This window comes from Pagrus pagrus, assembly GCF_965226575.1.
Source record: "Pagrus pagrus genome assembly, chromosome: 21".
NCBI classification, from domain to species: Eukaryota; Metazoa; Chordata; class Actinopteri; order Spariformes; family Sparidae; genus Pagrus; species Pagrus pagrus.
The window spans coordinates 23,581,517-23,607,964 of NC_140208.1; the positions used below are offsets into that span (position 1 = coordinate 23,581,517).

Consider the following 26,448-nt stretch of genomic DNA (forward strand, 5'->3'; position numbering starts at 1 on the left):
TGCATACAGAAAACTAAAAAACAGACATATTAGAATATAATTCTCAAGTTATGCTAATGAATAATGTGTATTGTGTCTGTGTACTTAATGAAAATTAGTACATAAAATATGCCTCTTTGTCACAGACACTATCAAACACTTAATTCTATTGTTGGTCTTAATGGGAAGTGGGTATGGGGGCAAAATGGCAGTTTTAATAATGTAGCATAAAACAATGTAGGAGCAATCAGTGATGTAATTAACTCAGCCTCACAGAGGACGGCTCCCACAAAGCTCAGCCACACGTATCGCAGCTCCCTCAATGAGATGATTACATATTAAAAATACAGCATTTCATTGCTTCAGGTAGCCAAAAGTTCAAGTCCAATTAAGTCAAGGCAACATGGAACGATCCAGAAACAGTGGCTTTAATGAGGATGACATCCTGTCTTGATGCTCTGGGCCTCTGTGTGCCCTTCAGCAGCCACACAGAAGTTTTATTAAAATGATATTTCTGTACACACTTAATGGGAGCTGAAAATCACATCACATCTTTCTCTGTCTCCCACTGTCTGGCTGCAGGTGATGCAGTCAGTGCTGGACGTGGAGCAGCCTCTGGTTCAGGGCCAGCTCAGGGACATCGACGCTCAGCTGAAAAAGGCAGAGGAGAGCCTGAACTGGAACAGCCAAGGTTAGTCCACCAACTGAGAAATACTTGATACAGCTCTTGATTATTGACATATTAAATGTCTCCTTTTCTACTGTTAAATGGCACATGAACACCAGGTCCATATTAATCTGCTTAACTCGCTCTCCTGAATAAAACCATCAAGGGGATTTTCACACTGCATGTTCTTAGCCTAGGGCGAGAACATAGGGTTAAGCTAAGCCCAGGGGCCATACGATTCACAGTGCATTGCAAATGTGCCAGTGTCTAACACGCAGGTAATGTTTACTTTCTAGAATGATGTCTGCCAGTATGAAATGGGGCAAGTAAACAGAGTAGTCAAACTGTGTTTGGTTGATTTTCAGGGGATAACTTGTCAAACTTGGGGCCAACACTGCTCCAAAGTAGGTCCATCAAGCCCTCGGCTAATGTCAGGGTTAGCCCACTGTGGTATTTTGAAAGTGCTAGAGCCTTCTTAGCCTGAGGCTAAACAAAGTGGCAGCCTCCAGGGCAGCAAAATGAAGCGTATGCGGAAGTGCCGAAAACTGCAGTTCTTCGAATGGCCACTTGAGTCAAACTCTGTGAGAGCTCATGTTAAAATGCCCAACTTTACAGCAGAAATAAACATGTTAACAGCCTGCTATAATGAATAGTTTGGGTCTCTTTAGCTGATTTCCCTGCTCATACTCTACGGGGGTGAATTTTATACGTCTTCCTAGTTTAAGTCATATTAAGGCTTACAGTTATGCTTAATTGAGGGCGTGGAGTGACAGCCACCTGTGAGCTGTGAGCTGTGAGCTGTCAGCTCGGCTTAACCTCAGATAATTCCAGTCACTGATTTTGGTGTCCCGAGTTCGGGTGTTGATGCCTTTTTGAATAACTTTTAATGCAAATATCGTACACATAATGTCTTTCTGTGTGGTTAATTGGACTAATAGACCAGAGTGGAAGGACAGATGCCAGTGTTTTGGATTAACGAGCGACTCTGTTAGCGTTACTGGGAGACAGCTGTTGGAGCTTACGAGCTCTGCAGGAGACGGTCATGGGCAGAGCCCGGAGCTTCTGGAGGAATAAAGAGCGAGGAGAACACTGAGTTTGTTTTTGAAATATTTGGGATTAAAGCATGGATTTATCTTCACTCTCACTTCTTAATGACTGTAACTCTCTCTTCTTTGACTACTAAATGAAATGTTCTTCATAAACTTACAGAGAGGGTTCTGGGAAAAAGAAAAAGTGGAGGATAAGAGAAAGAACCAGAGACTCTGTGAATGTCGAGCTGAACACACAGTCAGTGCCTACTGTTGCTTGCTAGCTTACGGCTAATGTACAGTTTGGTATTCTAGTTGTTTTGGGGCGGATAAACCTGCAGTCACACTCACAGGAGAAACTTGATCAGAAATGATCCAGTGGTCAAACTCGAGTGAACAATGCGAGGTAATTCACTGTGAAAACATGGAGCTTTGCTGGCCTGGTAGGTTGGAGCTTGGTGGGCGTGTTTCAGTAACCAGGCTTCAGTTGGCTGGCCTCAGCTCCACCCACGCTCCACCTCTGTGCCCATTTCTGATCATTTTCCTTACTCTGCAGTTACAGTTTGAGTGGCTGTCACTGCTCCTGCCACCTGCCCAACACACTGTGGCTGTGGCACTGCATGTCACTGTGAACCACAGATATTTATTTAGGAAAGAACAGCAAATATTAAAGCTTTCTGAATAAATGCTGAATGTATATGTGTTAATATATAACAGTATGTGATGTACATAGGGGCACACAGTGGCCAGGCAGATGTGTATGCATATGAAAGATGACAGGTTGTTATAGGAATCTTCCTGCCTGTTTTTTCCTCCATCCTTGTCGTAGGGCAGAGCAGGCTGCTCTGAGATGTGACATGATGAGCAGAGACGCTTTGCATTTTGAAACACATATAACATAAGAGAAGAAGAGGTGTTCAATCATTGATAAGCTTGGCTTGACACTCTGCTGGCAGGCACGTTGTTTCTCGGACAGCAGGATTCCCAGAAGAACGCAGCAGAAATGAGAAGAGTGTTTACGGCACAAGCCAATGCACCCGACTGTCTGTGGGAATAGACTCACAGTCCCTCTGCAGAACATGCAGTGGTTACACACTTATCTGCTTTCTGTGTGTGCGTGTGTGTGTGCGCGCGTTTGTGTTTGTGTGCGCACGCTTGTGTGTGTGCATTCCAGAGACTTATGTGAAGCCTGTAAGGATTTTTGTCTGCTGTAGATTTATTTGGTAAAGGGCAGCGATTGGTCATCTTCTCTATATATCTTCTGGTCCTGACGAGCACTGACAGCACTGAAGAAAAAAACTAGCTTGAAGTAAGTTTCCCACGTCTAGGGAAACATAGCATCCATTCCACTGTAGTGCTGATGACATGTTCACTTGTATTGTGGTTGTATCCATGTGCTCCATGTATCAAATACCTTAAGAAGGTTATATGATTACTGTGAACTGGTCTGGGATCAGAGGCGACATGTCTTCTTTTTTTAAATGTGTTAAAAAAAAATTAAATTGAGTGAGATCATGGATTTCTCTGAGTTTGAGAAAGTATGAATACACAATTCAACCAAATATACAATAAAGTTCTCATCTTTTTTAGACACTTCAATGCAGAAATGTTATATATATTATATCTTTATGATATGAACTAGAGTGAGAGAGCCACTTTCAAAGATGGTCATTCTGCCTGCAGAAATGTGTCATTTTATTAGAGGTCACGGTGCGTTACATTTGGTTTCCTTTTGCTACAACAGTCTGAGTCTGAGAGTGGTGAAGGAAGGTAACATACAGCACTGCATTACCTCGTCTGTAAACATTTCTGCCTGGGTCAGGTAGAGGGATTCTGTGTGATGGTGGTTGTCTAAAAGTGAAGACGACTCCCATGGTCCTGTGCTTCTCACTACTTTTGTTTGATTTGATTGAGAGATCTCTAGCGGCAAAAAGTACTGACTGTGTTTAAGCGACAGTATCATGGCCTGAGGCACAAAAATGGTGAGTGAGTCAGACACTCGGAGACCTTGTTAGAGCCCTGACGGTGAACATTTTTAGGTGATCTTAATGTTTTAATCACACACTCCCATTGTAGCTTCAGTTTTAATTTTTTTCTCCAATCTTTTGACATCTCAACCACCCGTCCCCACCCTCCCCCTCCAGACATTTGGCAGTATATCCAGGAAGTGCGAGACTCCGTCTGTGACCTGGAGAGCCGGCTCCAGAGGACCAAGGACAACTTGGAGGAGATCCAGAGCTGCATGCGGTCCTGGACCAGCCCGATGTTTGACAGGAAGGATGGTAAAAAAGACGCCCTGCTCGTTCTGGAGGACAGGACCGAGAGGCTGGACAGGTTTTACAGTCTGATACGCTCCTCTGGAGAAAAGATCCACTTCCTGCTTAAGGTGATTAAAAAAAGATTTCCTCGTGGTTGTGTGACATGTCAAATGGGCTTTAAGTTTCACTCGCATTTCATCATTCTACAAGGTTATTACGAAGTCAGCGGTTCCTGATATGCTTTGAAATTTTTACAGTCATTTTCAAATGTGGTAGAGCTGATTCAGTATGAGTGTCACGTTTTATCATGTCTTAGAGCAATCTGGGGCTGTTCAAAGGCGAGCAGCACTCTGAGGAGTGGAAGGCCTACGTGGAGCACATCGACGACATGGTCATCGATGGATTCTTCAACAGCATCGAGTGCTCGCTCAAGTTCTTCCTGGATAACACTGGTAGGACGTCAATGACCAAATGACACACAGACACTGAAAAAGAAAACACTCACGCTTACTGTTAGTAGTTCTGCAGTGACGGTGGTGTTACTAGTGTTGTCTCAAAGCCAGAATGTCGCCGCCAACTCTGAATGTAATATCCAAAAATTCCACCCTGCTACTCTGATGCTACAGCGGACCAAAAACATCGTCCTCCAGCCAGCTCTGACTTGGACGACGTCTTAGTAACACATCCTCAGGGGTTTTGATGTCAATTGGTTGTCCGCCTGTATTGGCTGCGGACATGAAATAGGTCTGGACTTCCTCGCTGGCAGGAGTTTTGTCAACCGGTTTCGATAGACTGGGATGTGATTCAAGATGTGGTGGATTGTTGCCAGGCTGCTACTGTGTCCAGTTCTTCTTCTCCTCCTTATTCTGCACATTCTTTCTCCTCTACTTCCTCTCGTTCTTCTTCTTTGTGTGGTTTCAGACAGTCTTTTATGATAAGGAAGGTTTCTGTAGTGTGTGAACTGACCTGGAAATATCTCAGCGCAGCAATCCTCCAGAGGCAAGGACATAAACAGACCTTTGCTCCTTACAGTATTTAGCCTGAAAAACACACAAGACCATCTTTATGAAATATTATTTCATAGTTATTTTTTTAATAAGATTATGGTGTAAAAATTCTATAGACCCAATGGAGAATCTCCAGCAGCTGCTATATTACAGGATGTATACAGTAGCTAACCCTGCTGGCTCAACTTTGACTCAATTAAAACAACAATCTACAGACAGAACCCATGAAATAAATGACAACCAAAATAGAAATGACATCTTTGTTCTCCAAAAGACTGAACTAAACTGATAATTATCATCATTTCACAAAACAATCTCAGCTCAAGATCTGTGTATCCCCTTGTTCTGGAGCTTTTGATCACATTGCATGGTCTTCATCAGCACAACTGTCCATCATCACGTTTACCAGATGGGACATTTTGTGCATCATTTTGTTGAACGTGAGCATCAGGCTGATGTCAACTTGCTCCCACTGCAGATGCAGATGTCATTATACCATGTTCATCATCTTATTTAAGCCTGTTAGCATGCTAGTATTTTTTTTATTAGCACTAACCACAAATAACAGCTGACAGTGAGAGCAGTAGGTTTTGTAGATATTTGGCCATAAACCGAAGCATGGGACAATTGATGATGTCTCTAGATGAAAAACTAAAGAATCACCAGACTTATCACATTGAGCTCATTTTCAGGTTCATACTTTTATGTTGGTGTCTACAAGATAGTATTTACATGCTTTAGGTCACATTTTTTTGGTACAAGCCCCTATACTCAGAAAAACATGTTATGAAAACAATGAGATTAAAAAAAGAACATGTTCACTATAAGGCCTAGAAAAAAATATTTATGAAAAATTGCAATATTCCATTATTCCTTCATAATCCACTTGTTTTTCTCGTCATCACGTCATTTTGTTGTCTTCATCAAGCACATGAGAACAGAATGTTTTCAGTTGCTGTGTGTTTGTAACACACTGAAAAAACTCTTTGAATCAATATTTAGCAGAATTTTGAAAACACATCATGACAAATTCATATGTTTGACTCCAGTGTTTCCACTGTTATTATTTCCTGTGGCTCCAGACCAGAGAGCGTCTGTGGCTCCTCTGTTTGAGGCTCAGCTGGATCTGAAGGTTCCTGACATGGTGTTCACTCCACCTCTGGAGTTTGGGACAGGAGACAGTTTCTTTGAGCTGGTGGAGAGCCTCATCAACGATGTGTTCAGAATCTCATCATTAGTGCCACGCCTCGCCCAGCACAGCCCCTTCCCCCACTACCAGGTACTGACCACCTCGTAAAGAACTTGTTATTCTCTATTTGCAATATCTGAAATGCTTGTCACTCCCATCAACATGCCACGTGTCCAAGAAAACAATCACAGTTTCCCCTCAGGCTGACATGGAGGACATGGCTGACCTGGCAGACATGCGCAATCTCCTCATGGAACGTGTGCAGGGTGTCATGGCCACATGTTGCGAGTTTCGCAACTCTCTGGAACACTACAGCTACCTTTACGTGGATGACAGGAAGGAGTTCATGCGTCAGTTCCTTCAGTACGGTCACGTTCTCAGCAGCCAGGAGACGGAGGGTAACACTGAGGACAGTCTCTCAGAGAGCCCACCAACTCTGGATAACTTTAGAGAGCAGGTGGATGGGTGGGTATTGATGAAGTGGAGCGTGACTGTGTTCTTAAATTTCTATCTGTGGTCACTTTTAGTTTCATCTCCTCTAATGGGTCTAGAATCATTTTTGGGGGGATGAAGGTAATTTTAGGTTAAAAACAAGTTGAAATAAACATTGGGGTTCTGTTAAGCTTCTAACTACCTGTCTAAAACCTGCCATTTGTCATTCTGTAGGTATGAGAGGATCTACGAGGAGGTGCAGGGTCTGGAGCCGGTGCATGTGTTCCACGGGTGGATGAGGGTGGATGGCCGTAGCATGAAGAGTGCCTTGCTCAACGTCATAAAAAAGTGGAGCTTCATGTTCAAACAGCACCTCATTGACCATGTCACTAACAGGTGAAGGACAGTTGTATACATTCACACTAGTTGCTACAGCCTCATCTGGTGTGGTACAACCAGTCATGTTTAAAGTTGGCAGATTTATATAGGTGTGTAGCTGCTACTCACTGACGTTATGGCTCTTCTGTACATACCTTTAAGCCTGGTCACAGTGGCATTTAAAAAGGTGTTTTTGCAGGACTATAACTGCTCCACAAAAGAGGCACGGACGATCATGAGACAGAGCTTGGAGAGCAGTTGTGGCCGACCGGCACTAGCCTGTTCCTGGCTGACTAGCACATCAGCTGTTTGTTTTTCAGACATATTGTGGTTCAAACTGGCCCAGTGAAGGGTCACCACATCACCACGCTTCGAACCTGAGAATGTGTTCCTGGATAGTGTTACTTTAATTGTCCACCTTCACAAACACACTGGCTTGCCTCGCCTCTCAGTTTCTCTCTCCCTGTATGCGTCTGCTCTGTTGACTGTCTTCATCAGCAGTATGTTTTATAAAGTTGCCTGAAAAACACTCCTCGAATTCTTCCCCCCTGATTAGGCAGGGGAGCCGCGTGATGAGGAGGCTTGTTGTTAATTATGTAGCCTATCGAAACCACCGTGTTACTGAATGACATCGCACAAACCAGGCACACTCACAAGCTTCGACAAAACGGCATGTATGTCTACATAGAAGACGTTGAATCACAGATGGTGCGTTTACAGGAGGGAGGTTACACCAGAGATTGTCTCTCCGTCTGCAGAGCATGTGTGATCGACAGTAGACAGGAGGGGACGAGCGAGGGCTGATTGTCACCTCGCAGAAAGTGTTGTTCTCTTGGAAAACCTCAGGTGGCCCCCCCAAGTATGTGTGGGAAACACTGCTTAAGTGTGTGGTTGACTATTTGAATCTGAATGACATGTAGACAGCACATTTGTAGTGCTTTGACATTTATATTGTGTACATTAAAGTGAAATCATGGGATATTTAACTGCATCAGTAGAACTGACGGACCCTATTGAACACCTCCATGGTGTTTGAGAAACTTAAAAATGAATGGTTGAGATTTTCTGATTCATGTATCGGTCAAACTCCACACCTCCTGTTTTAAGGCAGTTTTCTGTTAAACATTTGTGATCCCGAGGCTGAGATAATCCTGATGATGACATAACTACAGGTTATTATCCCAGACTTCACAAAACTCCTCAAGGGCCACAGATGACATACACCTGGTGTCACAGGCTGAGTGGCACTGTGTGACGTACAGCTGACCTTGATTGTACCAATGTTACACATCAATGCCCCTCTAATGAGTGTCCCTTTAATGATCACTGCCATCTCTCCCCAGTTTGTCAGATCTGGAGAAGTTTATCAGTGTGGCTGGTGCTGGCCTGAGCCAGCGGGTGGAGGAGGGTGACTACGGTGGCCTGGTGGGTGTCATGGGTCACCTGCTGGCTGTGAAGGAAAGACAAAACACCACAGATGCCATGTTTGAGCCCCTGCAACAAACCATCGCTCTGCTGAAGGTGTATGAGCAGGAGCTGCCAGACGTGGTCTATAAACAGTTAGAGGTAAGAACTAATGTTCGGTTGCTTCACATTCTTTTTACTCACACATATTCTTGTTTCTTTCAGCTGAGACGGAGTCATTTCTCTTACTCTTTCTTTGTGTCTTCCAATCGCTCGTCTCTGTTCTGCTCTCTTCCTCCCGGCAATTCATCATCTGTCACTCCTGCCTGCCTTGCTTTTATCTCCTTCTCTTCATCTCCCTCTGCCTATATCTATCTATCTGTTTCATCTATCTGTTGATCTGTAGGAGTTGCCAGAGAAGTGGAACAATGTGAGAAAGCAGGCTGTGTTGGTCAAACAGCAGGTGGCGCCTCTTCAGGCCATCGAGGTGGCCGGCCTGCGTCGAAAGTGTGCCTCATTCGATGTGGAGCAGCACACCTTCAGGGAGCACTTCCGCACCAACGGGCCCTTCAGGTAGAATATATACCAGCCTTTAACACCACAAACTGGTTATAATGTAAATGGTTTATTACCCACAATAGTGTAGTTTTAAGCAAATATATGGTCAAATGTAAGTGTTTAAAAGTCTGGACGCTTTGTAAAATATAAATTACACAGAATGTAATAATTTACTAATTCATTTAGACATTATTATTATTATTATTATTATTATTATTATTATTATTATTATAATAACTGAAAACAGTACAAAGACAATATATTTAATGCTTTACATCATCAGCTTTATTGATTTTTGTAAATAGCTGCTTATTCTGAACTTGATGGCAATGACACATCTCAAACAAGTTGGGACAGGAACAATAAAATATTGTGAAAGTTGTGGAATGATCCAGAAACACCTGTTTGGAACAATAACGGACAAGAAAACCAGCATGAAACAAGAAATAAGAGAAATAAGAGTTCTGCTTGCCCGCTGCAGATTGCTTACAGCTCCTGGGATCGTGCACACCAGTGGCAGCCGGGGAAAATATTGAGTCATGTTATGTTACACTAGTAGCTAGAAAAAATATTGTATAAATGACACTGAGATTTAGTAATGTTTTATTACAACCAGTTATTATTTTATCCCTCATGCCTCTCAAAAATACAGGAGGAGCAACCTCTTCTACAAAAACATCAGACATTGCGAAGGTTTCTACTAAATGATATCATTTAGTTTTAGTTCTTGTTTTCTTTTCGTGTTGTAGAAATGATCTGGTGTCTACAGTTCATAAATGGTTAATCATGTTGTGTTTGGCTCAGTGGAGGGAGGCCGAGCATTTCCTTGAAATTTCCTGAAATTTCAGTGACTGAAGGCGAACGTGTTGGATTTTTTGAAATGCGGAAACATTAGTTCACTCTGTAAAACTCAATCAAATAAAGAAAGTGCTAATAACACCATTTGATTACACTTAGATTTGAAGTCCTTTCTGAGTGTTAAGAGCTGAGTGCATTATTCATCAGAACTGATTTTGGCTGCCAAGTAATCCCCTGTTATTATAGCTTGGGTCATTGAGCTGATATTCACACTGTCGGGCAAAATGGTACATGCATGTGCTGATAACACCGTTTGGTTCATTGATCTCTTGAAAAAAAGTTGTAGATGTGTTGTTTTCTCTGCAAAGATTTGCATCCACCGGAGGCTGAATAGTGGGAGGTTAAAATAAATTGTTACCGTTTGATTTGAGTGTTCCTGACTGAGTCAGTGAAGGCAGCACAATCGGCTGTACAGTTTCTTTTCCCAAGTTCAGCGAGCAGCTGTGAATAGATAAGAATGTCACCTTTCTGCTCTCTTACTTGATATTAGAGAAGTGTTATCTCGAGGCTCTCACATCCGACAAGGCTAATTGAATCTTAACATAATGATAATTAATTCATAGGTAGAGATGCTTCGTCATAATGTCTAATTGTCAGATTAGTTATGTGTGTAATTGGTCTCTTAATAACCTGGTGATTATTTTCCCATTAATGTCATGGAAGTCATTGTTAATTGTCACCGTGTGCATTTAGTTCTGGAGACTCTGGTCTGGTTACGCTGCAGCCAAGTCAGGCTTGGCATAACTGCAGCCCCTCGTTACCTAAACACAGCCTGATTTATACTGGGCTTGTGCGAATGTGTGTGTGTTTTGATGGGTGCCTGTGTGGGCTCATGCAATCGTCCAGGTTTGACAGCGAGAGCCCCTACCAGATGTTGGATGCGTTCCACCGGCAGATCCGGGAGCGGGAGGCAGTGATGGCCTCCCTGGTGGAGTCTGCCAGCCTGTTCGAGGTCACCGTCTCTGAGTACAAACAGCTCCGACAATGCAGGTAAAGCCCAAAGCTGGAAGGAGAAAATACTACAAGCCTGTGCCAAATTCCAAACTAATGAGCCATTATAGCAGGGATGCTCTTTTACATTCACAGTCAGTATCTGAAGAGTTTCACTTTTCTAGCTGCTTTCACTCACTATGTCCACTCTCCTGCATCCCCGAGGCGTGAGGTGGGCCTGCTGAAGGAGCTGTGGGACATGATCACCCTGGTGGAGTCCAGCATGGCGGCGTGGAGAACGACTCCCTGGAGAGAGATAAATGTGGAGGACATGGAGCTGGAGTGCAAACGCTTCTCTAAAGAAATACGGGGGCTGGATAAAGAGGTGAGGGGAGAGAGCAGGGAAGGACAGGAGGATATCTAATATAGTAAACTGAAAAATGTGCGAGGTTGAAAAGAGGTGGAAAGGAAAACTGACCCTTGAAAAACAGATGAATAAGTAATTTCCAAAAGCAGTTGAGCGATCGCTAAAGCCCTCCTCTGAGCGGTCATTATCCCATCATAACCTCAGCAAATGCAGCTCTGCACAGCAGGCCTGTCAAGCGTTGGACTTCTCCACATGTTTAAACAGTGTGCAGTGGGCTGTAGTAAGAGAGACATTTTGAATTTCAGGAGGTAAGAGGCTGGCAGCTTATTTTTTTAACATTTTCAAATCCCAAAACACAAGAGCAAACGTGTCAGGAATGGATTAAACAGTGTGTTTGCTTTTACATAACCTGTAACTCTTAGCATGTCCGGCTGAAGTGAAGTGTCATAAGATTGCGTTTGTCAGAGATTATTTTCTGCAATAATCCAAAATCTAATTGAAAAATAATGTAGGTAAATGTCCATGGCGATGCTAACTTCTGAGTTATCTTATCTCTCACACATCAGTTACTTATCATCCTGAATTCCATTACGTTAAAAGTTAAAACATACACTTTAAAATACAGAAAAGCATGTAAGCTAGTTAGCCAAACAAGGTTTTCTTAGAATTAAATAACATTTTTCCTTATCATACTTATAGCTAATGAGCACACAGCAAAACAAGAACAATGCTACTTCTTCATGTCCATGCTTTGTACAACGTTAGCCTCTCTGTTAGCTTTATCATGTACAGTGTGTTGCCATCAAGTACATATTTAAGACCCCTTTACTCTCAAACAAGTCATCCGGAAGCATTAAAAAATCTGAATCTGAAAAAAAGTAATGCATTTGTGCTTTGCAAGAACATAAAGCTGGTCAGGTGTAGCAACAGTAAACAAGGGGGTCAGGGCTTAGTGACCAGTGGCCAGTTACTGTACAGTAATGAAGCGGTTTGCTAGAGAAAGAAGAGCAAAACCATCAAAAATCAGAGTTGCAAGCCCTCGATCAAAGCTGGGAGGCAACCTAATGTGTGTAGTGCAGGTTGTCTTGTACTGATCCCTGGCCTCTGTCTCTGATAGGTCAGAGCGTGGGAGGCCTTCACAGGTTTGGACAACAGAGTAAAGAACCTCCTCATCTCCCTCCGGGCTGTGGCAGAACTACAAAACCCGGCTATACGGCCCCGACACTGGCATCAGCTGATGGCTGCCACTGGAGTCCGCTTCAAAATGGACCAGGTAGGTTTCCAATTTATTCTGTTAATGACAGATATAGATGATATAGTTATGCTCATGTTTCCATTTTATGGTTTATGTTTACGAGCTTTACATCTGCTGAAATTTTTATTTTTAACAAGCAGTGGTGTTATAACGTGCCAGCGATTGAAGGGAGCACTTGCAGAGGGGATACACACACGGCAGTTTTCTCCAATTATTTTCTTATTTTCTCTCCCAGCTCCGTCTGCATCCTCACTGGACTTGTTTGTACTGTTTGTTCTGCTCCAGCTGTTTAGTTTGTACAAAAATGTATTAGAGTCTAAATTGGCTTTATAGAAGCAGTGGTAAAGTAGAGTGTGTTAAACTCACTGATTCACATTGAGCAGGCTGCAGATCGTTCACACTAAAGCCTCATCAAACATTGCGGCGAAAACGCTAGTCATCCCTTTTATTTGAGTAGTGTTAAGGCTGCGGTGGTGCTGACCGCAGGGGAAACACAATCAACTTTTGGAGAAATGCAACCCGACATCAGGTTGCGGTGGCCGGTCACATAAGCCGATGATAAGACTGGCTGGTCAGCAGTATTGTTGAATTTCTTTTATGTTGCTTGGTGCCTCGAACAACATTGTGCTACCAGGAGACTGCACGAGCAGGGGAGGAGAAATCCTCGATGGGGAGAGTCTCTCACGAAGAGTTGTTGCTCCCGAGCAGGGAGCCGGAAACCGGGTGCTATCCAGGTGTTCACGGACCAAATGATAACTCTCCCAGATGCGTCTCCCACGCTGACGCACAACGGCGCGCCAATCATCACTCTGCCTGATAGCTTAAATAAGGCCTTCCAGTTACCAGCCACTTGGCTGACCTGCACTGAAAGGAAAGGAAGACGAAAGAAAAGACAGTTTAAGATGACACGATGTAATCCTTTACAACCCACCTCCCTTTTAATGTTGGTCCAGTGAGTTAATAAACAATTTCCAGTTTTTAACTTTACACTCCTGCAATAACTTTCAAGGATTCATTTACGTTTTTGGAGTGTCCGGCGTTGACAACTTTTCAGACCCACTGAGCAACTTTATTTCTAGAGTGACTAATGACAAATCTGGCGACTTATTCTGACCATCAGGGAAGCAGAGAAATAAATTAAAATATATTATATTGTAATTAATCCCGACACAGAGAGAGCAGCACAGGTCTTCTCAGCACCGGGGTGTGTCCCTCTCTCTGTGTGGTGTGTGGGGTACAACACTGCTCAGAGCAGGAGTCGGGTCAGTTGTACTGTAGTTTGTTTGAGCCTTTCTCACTCTCTCTCTCTGAATCTGGGTGTTGTGCAGCTTGTAATCTTTAGATAGTTTGTTGTAAATATTTAAATAGTTTTATTTGATCCTAATGCCTGTGTAGATTTTAATTTATTTCAAATATACAGTTTTGTGGCTTAAAACAACCACAAAGTGTTTTTGGAGCTAGTGCTAGCTTCTTTCATTAGAAAACGGTGTCTTCATTCATTGAGTTAGCTGTTCATGAGAAAAACACTGGTATTTTTTTGCCATGCAGCAGTCAAAGTTTACGCAAGCGTAGCACAAAGCTCAGAACAGTAACAGGCTCCCAGCTAAACCTCTGTGAAAATAGGCTGACTTGGCTTATGATCAAATTGACAACTTTGCCAACATAACCAAATATCAAGCAAGAGCAACAACACAAGACACATAAGTTGTCCAGCCTGCTGTTTGTCTGCAGCCTTTTATCTGGCGAAGCTTTCACCAATGACTAAAAGCCAGTCTGAGATGTACTCCCTCTCCTACTCTTAGTTTCCTCCATTAACATCCTCTTCTGTCTCTTCCCCTCTGTCATGATGTCGGTAGGGACTGCCGACTGCAGTTCAGCTGCCTGCCCGGGCCGGCTGGCTCCGGTTCTGGTTGCTCGGCAGTAATATGATACTAATATTATCATATTATATAATGAAGCTCAGATGAATTGTGGGTAAAGTACTGATGTGGCTTTCTATGAGCAGGACACCACTCTGGCTGACCTGCTGCAGCTGAACCTGCACTGCTTTGAAGAGGAGGTGAGAGGGATCGTGGACAAGGCTGTGAAAGAGATGGGGATGGAGAAAGTCCTCTCTGAGCTCAACTCCACGTGGACAGGTGCAGGAAGGGACTTTGTACTGTAACCAGACTCTCATTAGTCTGTGTTTCTCTGGCTGTTATTCAACATGAGTGTTTTCCATCCTGAGCTCCAGAGTTTATGACCTATTGACGGAGTGTATTGATCATCCAGGTATGCGGTTCCAGTACGAGCCCCACCACAGGACCCGGGTGCCTTTGCTGCGCACAGACGAGGAGCTTATCGAGACACTGGAGGACAACCAGGTGCAGCTGCAGAACCTCATGTCGTCCAAGTACATCGCCCACTTTCTGGATGAGGTGTCGTCTTGGCAGAGCAAGCTGTCAGTGGCCGACTCCGTCATCTCCATCTGGTTCGAGGTGCAGCGGACATGGACCCACCTGGAGAGCATCTTCATTGGCTCAGAGGACATCCGCTCGCAGCTGCCTGAGGTGACACAGATAGGATCACGTACACAGTTAATTACAGCTCTATGTAGGTATACATCACTGACAGGCTCATATGCATGCAGGCCTTAACCTGCGTCCTTGTCGTCGCCATATGAACCCAGATAGCATGACTGTAATAGCTGTTAATTAAGAAAGCATTAATTGGCTCGTACTCCTGGTTTAGGAGCCGAGATTACATGACTTTTTAATTGCTCCCACGATGTTCGGCTGTGCTTAAACCCAGATGTTTGCTATTAAACCTGATTCCCCCCTCTCTCCTTTGGGAACCTAAATCCCCCGGCTGGGCTCCCTCGTGAAATCCTCCGCAGGACTCCAGGCGCTTCGAGGGGATTGATTCCGATTTCAAAGAGCTGGCGAACGCCGTGCATCTAACGCCCAACGTGGTGGAGGCCACCAATAAACCAGGTCTGTTTGGTAAACTGGAGGACATCCAGAGCAGGTGAGAGTTCTCTCCGTTTCTACTCTTTATGTCTGTTACCAGGAGCACTCTCACATTATTCTTATAAATGGATGCACACACTCACTCTGTATTTGTCCACAGGCTGTCTCTATGTGAAAAAGCTCTGACAGAATACCTGGATACCAAGCGTCTGGCTTTCCCCAGATTTTACTTCATCTCTTCAGCCGATCTGCTGGACATCCTGTCTAATGGGACCAACCCACACCAGGTGGCTCCACTAATTTTTGCCTGAGGGGGGGGTAGCAATGATGCTTCAGCCTGTTCACTGAGTCAGAAAAAAACATTTTACACCATGCATAGCAAGACTCTTTTGAACAATTTTATAAAACCATGCACCATTTATCTCGTTTGCTGAGTGCAGTTGACTTTGCAGTACCCACAGTGTCCACACAGGGGCAATGTCGCTCATAGTTTTCCAGCCTCCATCATCAGCACATTGTCTTATGCATTACAACCTCGGAGAAATAAATCACTGTTAAGCACAACTTGCCACTAAATCTCTCGAAGAGGAAGTTAGCAGGCATGCTGCAGAACATGGGTCCTGCCCTTCTATAAATGATTCTGAAAAACAGTAATGAAACATTTTTTATTCGTGCAGCGGCGAAGAAGAAAACAGCAGTCAGACCGTGAGCGGAGTGTTAACAGAGCCCGGGCTGAATGTGTCTGTGTGTTTGCTCAGGTCCAGAAGCATCTGTCTAAGCTGTTTGACAACATGGCTAAGATGAGATTTGAAGCAGATGGAGAGGGGGATCCTTCTAAGACTGGTCTGGGCATGTACAGCAAAGAGGAGGAGTATGTCCCCTTTAATCAGCCCTGTGACTGCACTGGACAGGTAAAACACCTCTTTGATTCACAGGGCTCCAGACTAACTTTTTTCACTGGTTGCTGACTGATTTTGTTTAGGTACACTCAGTAATACATTTGAATTTCTTAAAGTAAATTTCTTAACACATGAGAGTCAGATGAGATGAGAGTAAACAGGAATAAAGGTGCAGATTAAGGTTTGTCTTCATTTTAATCACAGCACACTCAACAAATTAAACTGCTTAAAAATGAAGCAACAAAGTGCTGATGTTTACAGTGCTCGACAAACTCAATGATCAACCTGGAATATGACACGTGCAGCTCAAGTCTTTCAGTCCAAGTCTCAGGTCATTTGTTCTTCGGCGAGTCAAGATTGTGTCATGTCGAGTGGAGTCCCAAGTTACGTCACTCTGTCCCCACCCTCTGACACTGCAGCCTTACCTAAAGAGAAAAGGTCAAGTATCAGTACCTGTCTAATAATGACGTTATTGACCAATTTACTCTATCTCGTCTGTTCAAAAAGTATGACAATGAACAGAATTTTGATGTTGTACATTAATATTCAGGGGGATAAATGTAACCAAACAATAAATAGATATATTATTAAAGCTTACTAAATTAATTTCCTCTTCTTCCTCCTACAAGCCATCAAAACAATGACTCAAGTCCACATCTCTGTCAAATATTATGGGGGCATCATAAAAACCATTCATTGATATAAAGGTTTAAACTTCTACATACTATAGAGCTGCCTCTAAGATATGGTGGTTTGACTGAGTAGTAATTCGATAATGTTTAAACGTACTGATACAAAACGTCCTAAGTTCTACAGTTCTCTGGTTTATACCTGAAGTGTTTGAACTACACTGCAGACTGTCACAGACAGACAGGTGGACAGGTGGAAGGGTTACCTGTGACGATGTCTGGGCCTTTCAGCCCTGGGGGCAGGTGGAGCGGGCACTGCAGCATTTTTCATGAGGATAAAACAACCAAATGCCCAGTTCAAAATGAACGTTTCAAGATTTCTATCGTTCACATGCAAGGAATGTGGGAACAGCACAAGACACGATCTCTCTCACACGCAGACAGACACAGACAGACAGACATGCACAACACGTGTATATAACCTTCATTTAACTAGGAAGTCACACTGAGATTAAAATATCTTTTAGTGAGACCGAGCAAAGACGGGGTCAAATTAGCAGTGTCAAGGACAACAACATCAAATCAAATCAAATCAAATCACAACAGCAGCAAGTACAAGAATACATTTCATAATAGAGTACGTGGAAACGATACAAGGCAACAATATTTAGACATGTGAGCAGCTGGCAGTGGCCTCACCCATTATTCTGCATTTAAATTTATGAGCAAGATGGAGATAAAATCCTGCTGCTTCAGAATAATCTAGAAAAAACATGTTTGTAGACCAAAATGTGTATCCTACAAAGGCAACTGTCTACACACAGTTGGTATTTCTTAATAATATTTATATATACATATACATGTTGTATAACTTCTGTAGGTTGAGCTAAATGCTCAAAACATTTATTATCTTCATTAGACTTACTGCTGACAGTGGCGCTGTCTGTAGATGAATGTGATAGGTGAGAAAGAAATCACGTACCTGCCGGTTTCTGTTATGGAAGAAAATGTATATCAAATAAAGATATCACAATAAAGGAGACAAATGGAATTGAGTCTGTCGTTGCCCCTGGGGTTTTGCATATCAAAGCCTATAAATCCATTAATTTTCCATTACATCCCATAGTATTTGCCTGACTCCACTTCCACTCTAATGCTTATTAATGACCTCATTAGGGTCCATTGATAAGAGAGCCCGTCGGTGCTCACGTGACACACATTGCAATGTTTTCCTGCATTTGTATTCAAGGGTCTATCTTGAGTTTTTGTGTTTTTTGGTGTGTGTAAGGTGGAGATGTGGTTGAACCGGGTTCTGGACACCATGCGCTCCACAGTTCGACATGAGATGACCGAGGCGGTGACGACCTATGAGGACAAACCCAGAGAGCAGTGGCTGTTTGACTATCCGGCTCAGGTAAACAGGCTCAGGGGATGGATGTATAGATTTAACTGATGTTGCTCACTTTGGGGATTTTTCCCATTAGTCCTCTTATCCAACATCAGAGTTTGGTGCCATAACCATGTGTGTGCCTCTCATAGATATTTCAGACCAGTCACACACTCACTCATGCTTTACATACAGAGACAGCAAGATTCTGTTGAGTATTTTGAACAGCGAGAAAGAGTTAAGTAGGAAGTGAGAGCAAATATGGGTGTCTGTGATAATGGAGCTCTTGTTCCTCGCTTGAAATGCTGCTGATTTACTGAGAGTACGCTTTTGATGTCCTGTATGGTAAAATGTGTGACTGATTCAGGTGTGGCTGAAAGTGGTTCACAGCAAGCTGCAATTTAAAAAAAGTCATTATATAAAAGCACAGATAAAGAAAACAATTGAGCGTGAATCACTCTTTAAGTACGAAGGTCAGTCTTTTAGTAATTCATCTTAGTATTTTCTCATTGACTGAAGATGAACAACTTCTGAATAAAAACATGAATCATAACTGAAGTCAGTTGTAAATCACCAGTGTAAGAAATGTTGCTGCTGAAGGCCAGATTTACTTAGAAAATGGCGTTGCTGTGTGCACTCAGTGCCTGAGTTACTAATGCAGCAGCTCATTACGCAGTCAGCTCTTGAACTGATCCTGGTGCTGCCCTCCAGACACACTCTGTCAGTGAAGGAGAGCTCATACTGTAGGAGCAGATGAGTGGTGGGATTTCTATGAGATCACTGAGCTCAGATGGATAACGTAGTGATCTTGAGTACAAATATTTACTTTGGCCAGCTCCACCTGAGAGAAACTGTTACTATTGCTTAAAAAAATCACACATAGAATTATAATTGAATCATTAACGAGAGGAAGGAGAGCAGTAGGAGGTGGAGATGGAAGTTAATACTGAGGTAAATACAATCAGACACACATTACATTTTTTTTAACAAAGCAAAGAAAAGTTTCTTTGCAGTCTGTAAAGATTGTTCATTTGTTTGCATTACATTCATCAGATATTTTCTCCATAAATAATAGCCTAATTACTCATTTCTGATAATCAGTGACAGTCTCACTGACAAAAAGTGACAGGTGCAAATAGCGTGACCTCAGTACATAATCAGACTCTGTTGACGTGTCTCCTCCTCTTATTTGCATGATCCTCCCCTGAATTTGTAGGAGCTGAGGAGAGACAGTTACACAAATGACACTCAAATTGTGACTCCAGCCAGCTGCTGTGTTTGGGGCAGAATGCATCACATCTGCACATAAAAACAGCTGCAACATTTCCCTTACATATCCTCCCTGTTTGTGGTCTGATCTGTGGACAGTCAAACACACCTGGACCTTTTTAAAAACGGGCGATGTGTTGACCAACTGTCAACAGGTGAGGTGGTAGTGATGTACAGACAAATCTATAATTGATATCCACAATACTTCTTACTTACTCATTTCTGCCACAACACTACATATCAACATGTTACAATTATAACTATAGTATTTATTTAGCATATTTGATCTTTCTTTGTCCCCATCAGTAACAAATAGCTATCCAAATACAGCAAATGAAAAGAAAAATAAGCCCTTGCAGTGGCAACAAAGCTGAAATTCACAATCAGGTCACAGAACATGGTGCAACTCCTCAGACAGATGTGCCACTATCTTGCCAGTACTATACTAGTAGTACTAATAGTACTCAGGTTTGTTTTCAGAAGTGACACAATTAAGTTGTGGGCTCAAAAAACAAAACAAACATAAACCAACCAAAAAAGTAAGAGTTAACTGATATATATATATATATATATATATATATATATATATATATATATATATATATATATATAAATAAATAAATAAATAAATAAATAAATAAATAAATAAATAAATAAATAAATAAATCCCCTAGTTGCCCCCAAAAGATCATGCAGGCAAGGTTGCAATATTTTGTCAGCCCTCAGTTGTGTCCGCAGATCTTTCTTTCTGGCTCCATACCAGCACTCACTGGTCCTTATAAAGCTGATTGCTGTGAGTGCACAGACATGCATTAGAGTGGCATAAATGAACGTGTCAACATTTTTATCACAACTCTAAGCTTCTCTTGTGGATAATGACAGCTGGACAGTTAATGGACGCTGTGCCCAAACTTTTTCTCTTGGAGGGCCAAACTGAAACTTAATGATGGGCCATGAGCCAAAAGCAAACAGCTACTGTATTGTACTGTATTGTTAAGATAAAAAATGGTTCTTGGATCCAAGTTCCTGACTTTGTGTGCAAAGTGCAGGTCTGCCTGATATGCTCAGATTATGAAAAATAATTAGTTTCTACATGATTCAAGCATTTTTATTTAAAGTAGCATAACTTTTAGTTTATATTATACATTTTAATGTATGATAAACTGACTCCAGGGATGTCACTCAGTGGCTAAATTGCATTGTAGGTAATGTAGGCTCCAGAATTTGAGAAGCAGTCCACTGGTCTAACATTACTGTTACATTACATCCTGAGAAGTCAACGCTTCTTGATTTGATTTTAAAGAATGTTCCGCAGAAATATAAAGCCATTGCTGTCTTTGCAAATAATGTTAGCGATCACTGCATAATTGCTTGCGTGAGAGACACAAAGTTATCAAAGTGTAAACCACATATTATACTAAAGAGAAATTGAAATTGTTCTGTGAACAAGCTTTTTTAAATGACCTTTATCTCTGTGATTGGACCAAAATAAATTTGATCCCAGAGCCCGAGATAGCATTGCAGTATTTTAAATCATTATTGCTGGACATTATAAATAAACATGCTCCTCTTAGAAAACACAAGATTAAAGGACGTGATAACCTGTGGTTCTCAGAGCAACTGTCTGAACTCATTCATGAACGTGACCTTGCTTGGGCAACTGCAAGAAAATCCAAAAATAAGTCAGACTGGCAATATTTTAGGTATCTGAGAACAAAGTGTGTCTCTGAAACATGTAAAGCTAAAGCAGATTTGTATGTTAATGAAGTATGTGATGGCACAAACAACCCTTCTAAATTCTGGAAGATGATTAAATCAATTTTCTTCAGGCACAAGGGACACTGTACTTCCGAATACTTTAAAGCTGAATGATGAGATCATTACAGAAAAGAAAAGTGTGTTAGATTCCTTAAACCAGCATTTTATATCTTCTGGTTTGTTGTATGAGCAGGAAATGAAACAAGAGATGAGTCAAGTGGATTACTCTGTCTGGTGAAAATGTACTTTGTGATTTTGATCTTGCTCTCATTACTAAAGAGGAGGTATACAATGCTCTCATTAAGTTAAATACCAAGAAATCCTCTAGTCCTGATGGGTTAGACCCATACTTTTTGAAAATTGCGGCTGAACATATTGCAGAACCTTTGACATATATTTTCAACCTGACTATAGAAACTGGAATAATTCCTAGTGTATGGAAGTCAGCATGTCACTCCTTTATTGAAGGGTGGTGACCGATCAAATCCTAATAATTATAGGCCGATATCTAAACTGTCTGCTTTAGCTAAAGTTTTAGAAGGGTTTATAAGTGACCAGTTGAAAGATTTTCTAACAAGAAATAGCATTTTAAATGAATTGCAGTCTGGTTTCAGAAAAAAGCACAGTACTGTCACTGCCACCATGAAAGTCTTAAATGATCTCATAAGTGCTATTGATTCTAAAGAATACTGTGCTGCATTGTTTTTAGATTTGTCAAAGGCTTTTGACACAGTTGACCACTTGGTCTTGTGCCAGAGACTGTGGGATATTGGAATGTCTTCAAAAGCTGTCATGTGGTTTGGAAACTACTTGAGCGGCAGAACACAAAGTGTTCAGGTTGATGGTGTATCCTCCAAACCTTTGTTGACTCAAAATGGTGTCCCCCAGGGGTCCATTTTGGGTCCCATTTTATTTACTATTTATATAAATGTCTTGTGTCAAAATGTAACTGATGCCAAATTTCACTTTTATGCAGATGACACTATTTTGTACTGTTCTGCTTCATCATTAACAAGTGCCATACAAAAGCTACAATCTGCTTTTAATGTTATTCAGAGTAATCTTAATCAATTAAGACTTGTGCTCAATTCTGACAAAACTAAATTGATGTGCTTTGCAAAATCAGGGAAGACAGATGATGCTTGTCAGATTGTTACACAAAATGAAAAAGTCATTGAACGAGTTCCAGTCTACAAATACTTGGGATTTTACTTGGATGAAAATCTGTCTTTTATATACCATATTGAGTGTCTTACAAAGAAACTCAGGGTTAAACTGGGTTTCTATTATAGGAACAAAAGTTGTTTCTCCTTTAATGCGAGAAAAAGACTGATTCAGGCAACCTTTGTATCAATACTTGATTATGGTGACATCTTATACATGCATGCAAATCTCTCCTCTCTGAAAATTCTGGATTCGGTGTATCATGCAGCATTAAGATTTGTAACAGATTTAGGTTTTCGTGCTCATCACTGTAGTCTTTGAGTGTTGGCTGGCCTTCTTTGTACAATTGTAGATGGGAACACTGGTATTGTTTTCTTTATAAGGCCATCCTGTGTGACTTGCCCCCTTATTTGTGTTCTCTCTTGGCTTCTAAAGTCAACACCAGAAGCTGTAGTCTCAGGCATGATAGATTGATAATGTACACTATTCCTCGTACGCGGACTGTCTTTGGGGAAAGTGCCTTCAAAGCATTTGCACCCTCGTCCTGGTATAAATTACAGAGTCATCTTAAATTGGATTATCTCCCAAGTATGGAAGATTTTAAAGCTAGGATCAAGGACTATTTGACTACTGCATGCACATGTTCTCTCACTGAACGCAGCTGGTGATTATACTGTAATGATATGATTTGCCAAACTGTTTTAGCTGTCTTTGTTTGTTTTGTTGTTGTTGTTGTTGTTGTTCAAGTGTGTCTTTTATGTGGACCTACTGTGCTGCTCTCTTGGCCAGGACCCCCTTGCAAAAGAGATTCTGAATCTCAATGGGATTATTCCTGGTTAAATAAAGGTTAAATAAAAATTAGTGGGTGCTTGTTGCAGGACCAAAAAGCAGACAGCCAGACTGGGATAGGCTTTAAAGGATTTATTGAACAACTGTAGTGTAGAGGTAGCAGTCGCTGGCTCAGGCTGTGGATCACTGGTGGGGAGGAGAGGCTCACGGCGGAGACGGTAGTGGCTCAGTGGGAACACTTGAGTGGGAGACACAGGTGTAGACGTAGGCTGTGGGTCAGCTGGTGTGGTAGCGGAGCTCACCGCAACGTCAGCTGTGGTAGGAGAGGAGACACTGGTGGAGTGAGACACTGAAGGTGCAAAGTGTGGTCGAGGCTGGTGACAGAGGTGCGGGAGGCTGGGTGGTTTGTGGAGATGAGGCTCGGAGGTAACCAACACTGGAGAGGTCGAGGAGAAACGAGGTTAAGTCAGGGGAAGAGCAAAAACACATGTAGGCAAAAGGTCGTAGAAAAGACAGGAGAGATTCAGCCATCTACCACATTTAGTCGAAAACAATCTGGCCACGAGTGAAGAGCAGACCAGAGTTTTAAAGCTGGAGCTGATGATTAGATGAGCAGCAGGTGTGTGAGGCAGGAGCTGATGATCGAATGTGTTGAAGGTGTGAGAGAGGAGGCAGCTCCAGCCATCAGAAGAGCCACGCCCAGCCTCTGCAGAGTGCCTCTGAAAAACCAAAAGTACAAAACCCACAAAAACAGCCACACCAAAAGTCCCAATCATGACAGCTACACTCCTCTAACACTGTTGGACTCATTCTGGACAGTTTAAAAACAAATGATCAGAGTGAATACAGCAGAGCAGAGATATCACCCTTTCATTCCACATGTTGTTCTTCCTTTTCAAAACCTGGAGCCTACATTACCCACAGTTCAACTGACAGTGACATCACTGGAGTCAGTTTGTCAGATTACATGCAACTTCCTCTGGAACCACAAAAGGCTTTATACTACTTTGTTCACATGTGTACTAATACTTTCCAAGACCTGTAAACACACTGTAACGTATAAAATTGGTGGAGTTAGCCTTTAAGTTTAGATAACACTTGACTGTTGAAAAATAATTTAAGATTTTTCTTCCTGAAGATAAAAAAGATGAGCAGTCCACATAAAACCTGCTCAGCCCATCTTCATGTTCTTTGATGCTGACTTTCCACACTGGTCAGCAAAAACTGCCATGGCCTCTCACGTAAACTTCTCATCTCAATCCAACTCTTGGTTGTAGAGGCAATGGGTTGTCAATTTTATGCATAAAACATATGGACATATGCATATTCATTAGTTGGCTCAGTTCATATATTTGTTTCATGTTAAGCTGCTTTTGTGTCAATTGGATAGAAGCAAACAGCCAGAGATAAACTGAGTAACCACAAATACAGAATCCACCCACATGAATCTTATCAACTGTATTTTTATTTATAGAGAATCTACCTGTGAATTATTTCATTATCTGTTTCAGGTGGCGTTGACCTGCACTCAGATCTGGTGGACGTCTGACGTCGGCATGGCGTTTGCCCGTCTGGAGGAGGGCTATGACAACGCCATGAAGGAGTATTACAGGAAACAGGTGTCCCAGCTTAACACCCTCATCTCTATGCTGATTGGGCAGCTTACACCAGGCGATCGGCAGAAGGTCATGACCATCTGCACCATTGACGTCCACGCCAGAGACGTGGTTGCCAAGATGATCACTCAGAAGGTGAGGAGGGGGCACGGTGGATAAATCTGACCGAGAACCTATACTGTATAAATTCTTATGCAGACACCGTGATTGCTGCTGTATTTTTTGAGAGGCTATTACCAGTGAGTAATGCACTCAAGATATTCAAGCAAGGTATGTCATTACCATAATTAGAGGGTGGAAAAGCACAGATTATTTTTGGCTTTACTTCAAGCCTGGGTTGTCTCTTTTTTTTCAAGGTGGAGAATTCTCAGGCCTTTGTGTGGCTCTCCCAGCTGCGACACCGTTGGGATGAGAAGGAGAAGCATTGTTTTGCCAACATTTGCGATGCACAGTTTCTCTACTCCTACGAATACCTGGGCAACACGCCACGATTGGTCATCACTCCTCTAACAGACAGGTATGGAGGTGTCATTCTCACTGTCTTTGTTCACACTGAAAGGGAACAAAACATCATGATTGCTTGTCAGCTATTCCAATTGACCATTGACTGTCTATAAAGAAGGACGACATGACAGCTCCCCAAGAGCGAAGCCAAGACATCTCAATCGCCCCCTGGTGTCTGGCTGCAGTACAGGTCATAAACCCTTCCCCCCTAATGTAAGCAGATGTGACAATGGCCAAACTAAAAAGTAAAAGTACACCTCAAACTAATATTTTCAAGTGTTCATTTTTTCTGAAAAGTTTGGTTTTAACTCGTAGTTTGATGCTATAAAAAGGGGGTGTAACATTATGATTGACAGCTGAGCCGTAATTGTGATTGAGTCCTGCGGGTGTATGGGCGGGTCAACGATCTAAAGCTCCAAATAACGCCCCTAGTGTAAGATGGCAGCGCTCATATCAGTGATATTTTGGCTTTATTTTTGTACAGGGAAGAACGTGGAGATAGTCGACGGTCTTTATAGACAGTATTGCAGTGCAGTTAGCTTACTGCTTCTCCAAGCTTTACATTCTCGCACATCACATGCGGTTGACAATGATGGCGTCAAAATCCTCAGCATTGTTGGTCCTCGATTTTAGACAGACTGGAGCAGGCTTCTCATTTCTTCCAGCAACCGACAATGGCAGATTTCATCAGCAGTAGCATGCTAACTTAGCTTAAGGTAACTCCATGATTTTGGTGAAAACATGACTGACTTTTTATTGTTTCCAGCTGACTCGTGTTAACGAGAACCGTATAACTGAGGTCTTAAATATGAGCTTAAAGGCTGCATTCATGACGTTGTGCTGAAAGGCTAAAGCTATATATATATATATATAGTATCCACACCAGTTATATCTGTATTGTAGGTTATCTAGAAAATTAGTAAATTTAGTAAGTGATGTACCTTGGCCTTTTAAGTAATGCTGGTTTAGATACTGCTGTGAGCTAAGGTTTGCATCTCTTGCATCTAGAGAAGATAGTGTTTAAATCATTCCTTAGACTTTTGCTCTTGTCTTTTTGGTTGTGGAAAGGCTAAAAAAGCACAGCGTCCTCCAAACACATTAAATTCCGAGGACCTCTCTTACTACAGTGCCATGCACACAGCTTCAGCATGTGGAGAAACGGGGAGCTTGACAGG

The 26,448-nt window shown here is 42.2% G+C and overlaps 1 protein-coding gene across 2 annotated transcripts in view; it reads left to right on the top strand.

The window, feature by feature from the left end:
• dnah9 (dynein, axonemal, heavy chain 9) overlaps positions 1 to 26,448 on the top strand; it is a 194,386-nt gene that overhangs the window by 17,046 nt on the left and 150,892 nt on the right. For both annotated transcript variants that reach the window (XM_084343186.1, XM_084343187.1), the window contains 19 exons: positions 562 to 670; positions 3,819 to 4,060; positions 4,249 to 4,384; positions 6,022 to 6,218; positions 6,331 to 6,593; positions 6,795 to 6,956; positions 8,282 to 8,504; positions 8,749 to 8,915; positions 10,605 to 10,748; positions 10,914 to 11,073; positions 12,173 to 12,328; positions 14,316 to 14,448; positions 14,582 to 14,859; positions 15,186 to 15,316; positions 15,419 to 15,545; positions 16,017 to 16,169; positions 18,075 to 18,200; positions 24,665 to 24,904; positions 25,126 to 25,286. In XM_084343186.1, the coding sequence (XP_084199312.1) occupies positions 562 to 670; positions 3,819 to 4,060; positions 4,249 to 4,384; positions 6,022 to 6,218; positions 6,331 to 6,593; positions 6,795 to 6,956; positions 8,282 to 8,504; positions 8,749 to 8,915; positions 10,605 to 10,748; positions 10,914 to 11,073; positions 12,173 to 12,328; positions 14,316 to 14,448; positions 14,582 to 14,859; positions 15,186 to 15,316; positions 15,419 to 15,545; positions 16,017 to 16,169; positions 18,075 to 18,200; positions 24,665 to 24,904; positions 25,126 to 25,286 (3,308 nt within the window). The remainder of the gene's footprint in view (positions 1 to 561; positions 671 to 3,818; positions 4,061 to 4,248; positions 4,385 to 6,021; positions 6,219 to 6,330; positions 6,594 to 6,794; positions 6,957 to 8,281; positions 8,505 to 8,748; positions 8,916 to 10,604; positions 10,749 to 10,913; positions 11,074 to 12,172; positions 12,329 to 14,315; positions 14,449 to 14,581; positions 14,860 to 15,185; positions 15,317 to 15,418; positions 15,546 to 16,016; positions 16,170 to 18,074; positions 18,201 to 24,664; positions 24,905 to 25,125; positions 25,287 to 26,448) is intronic.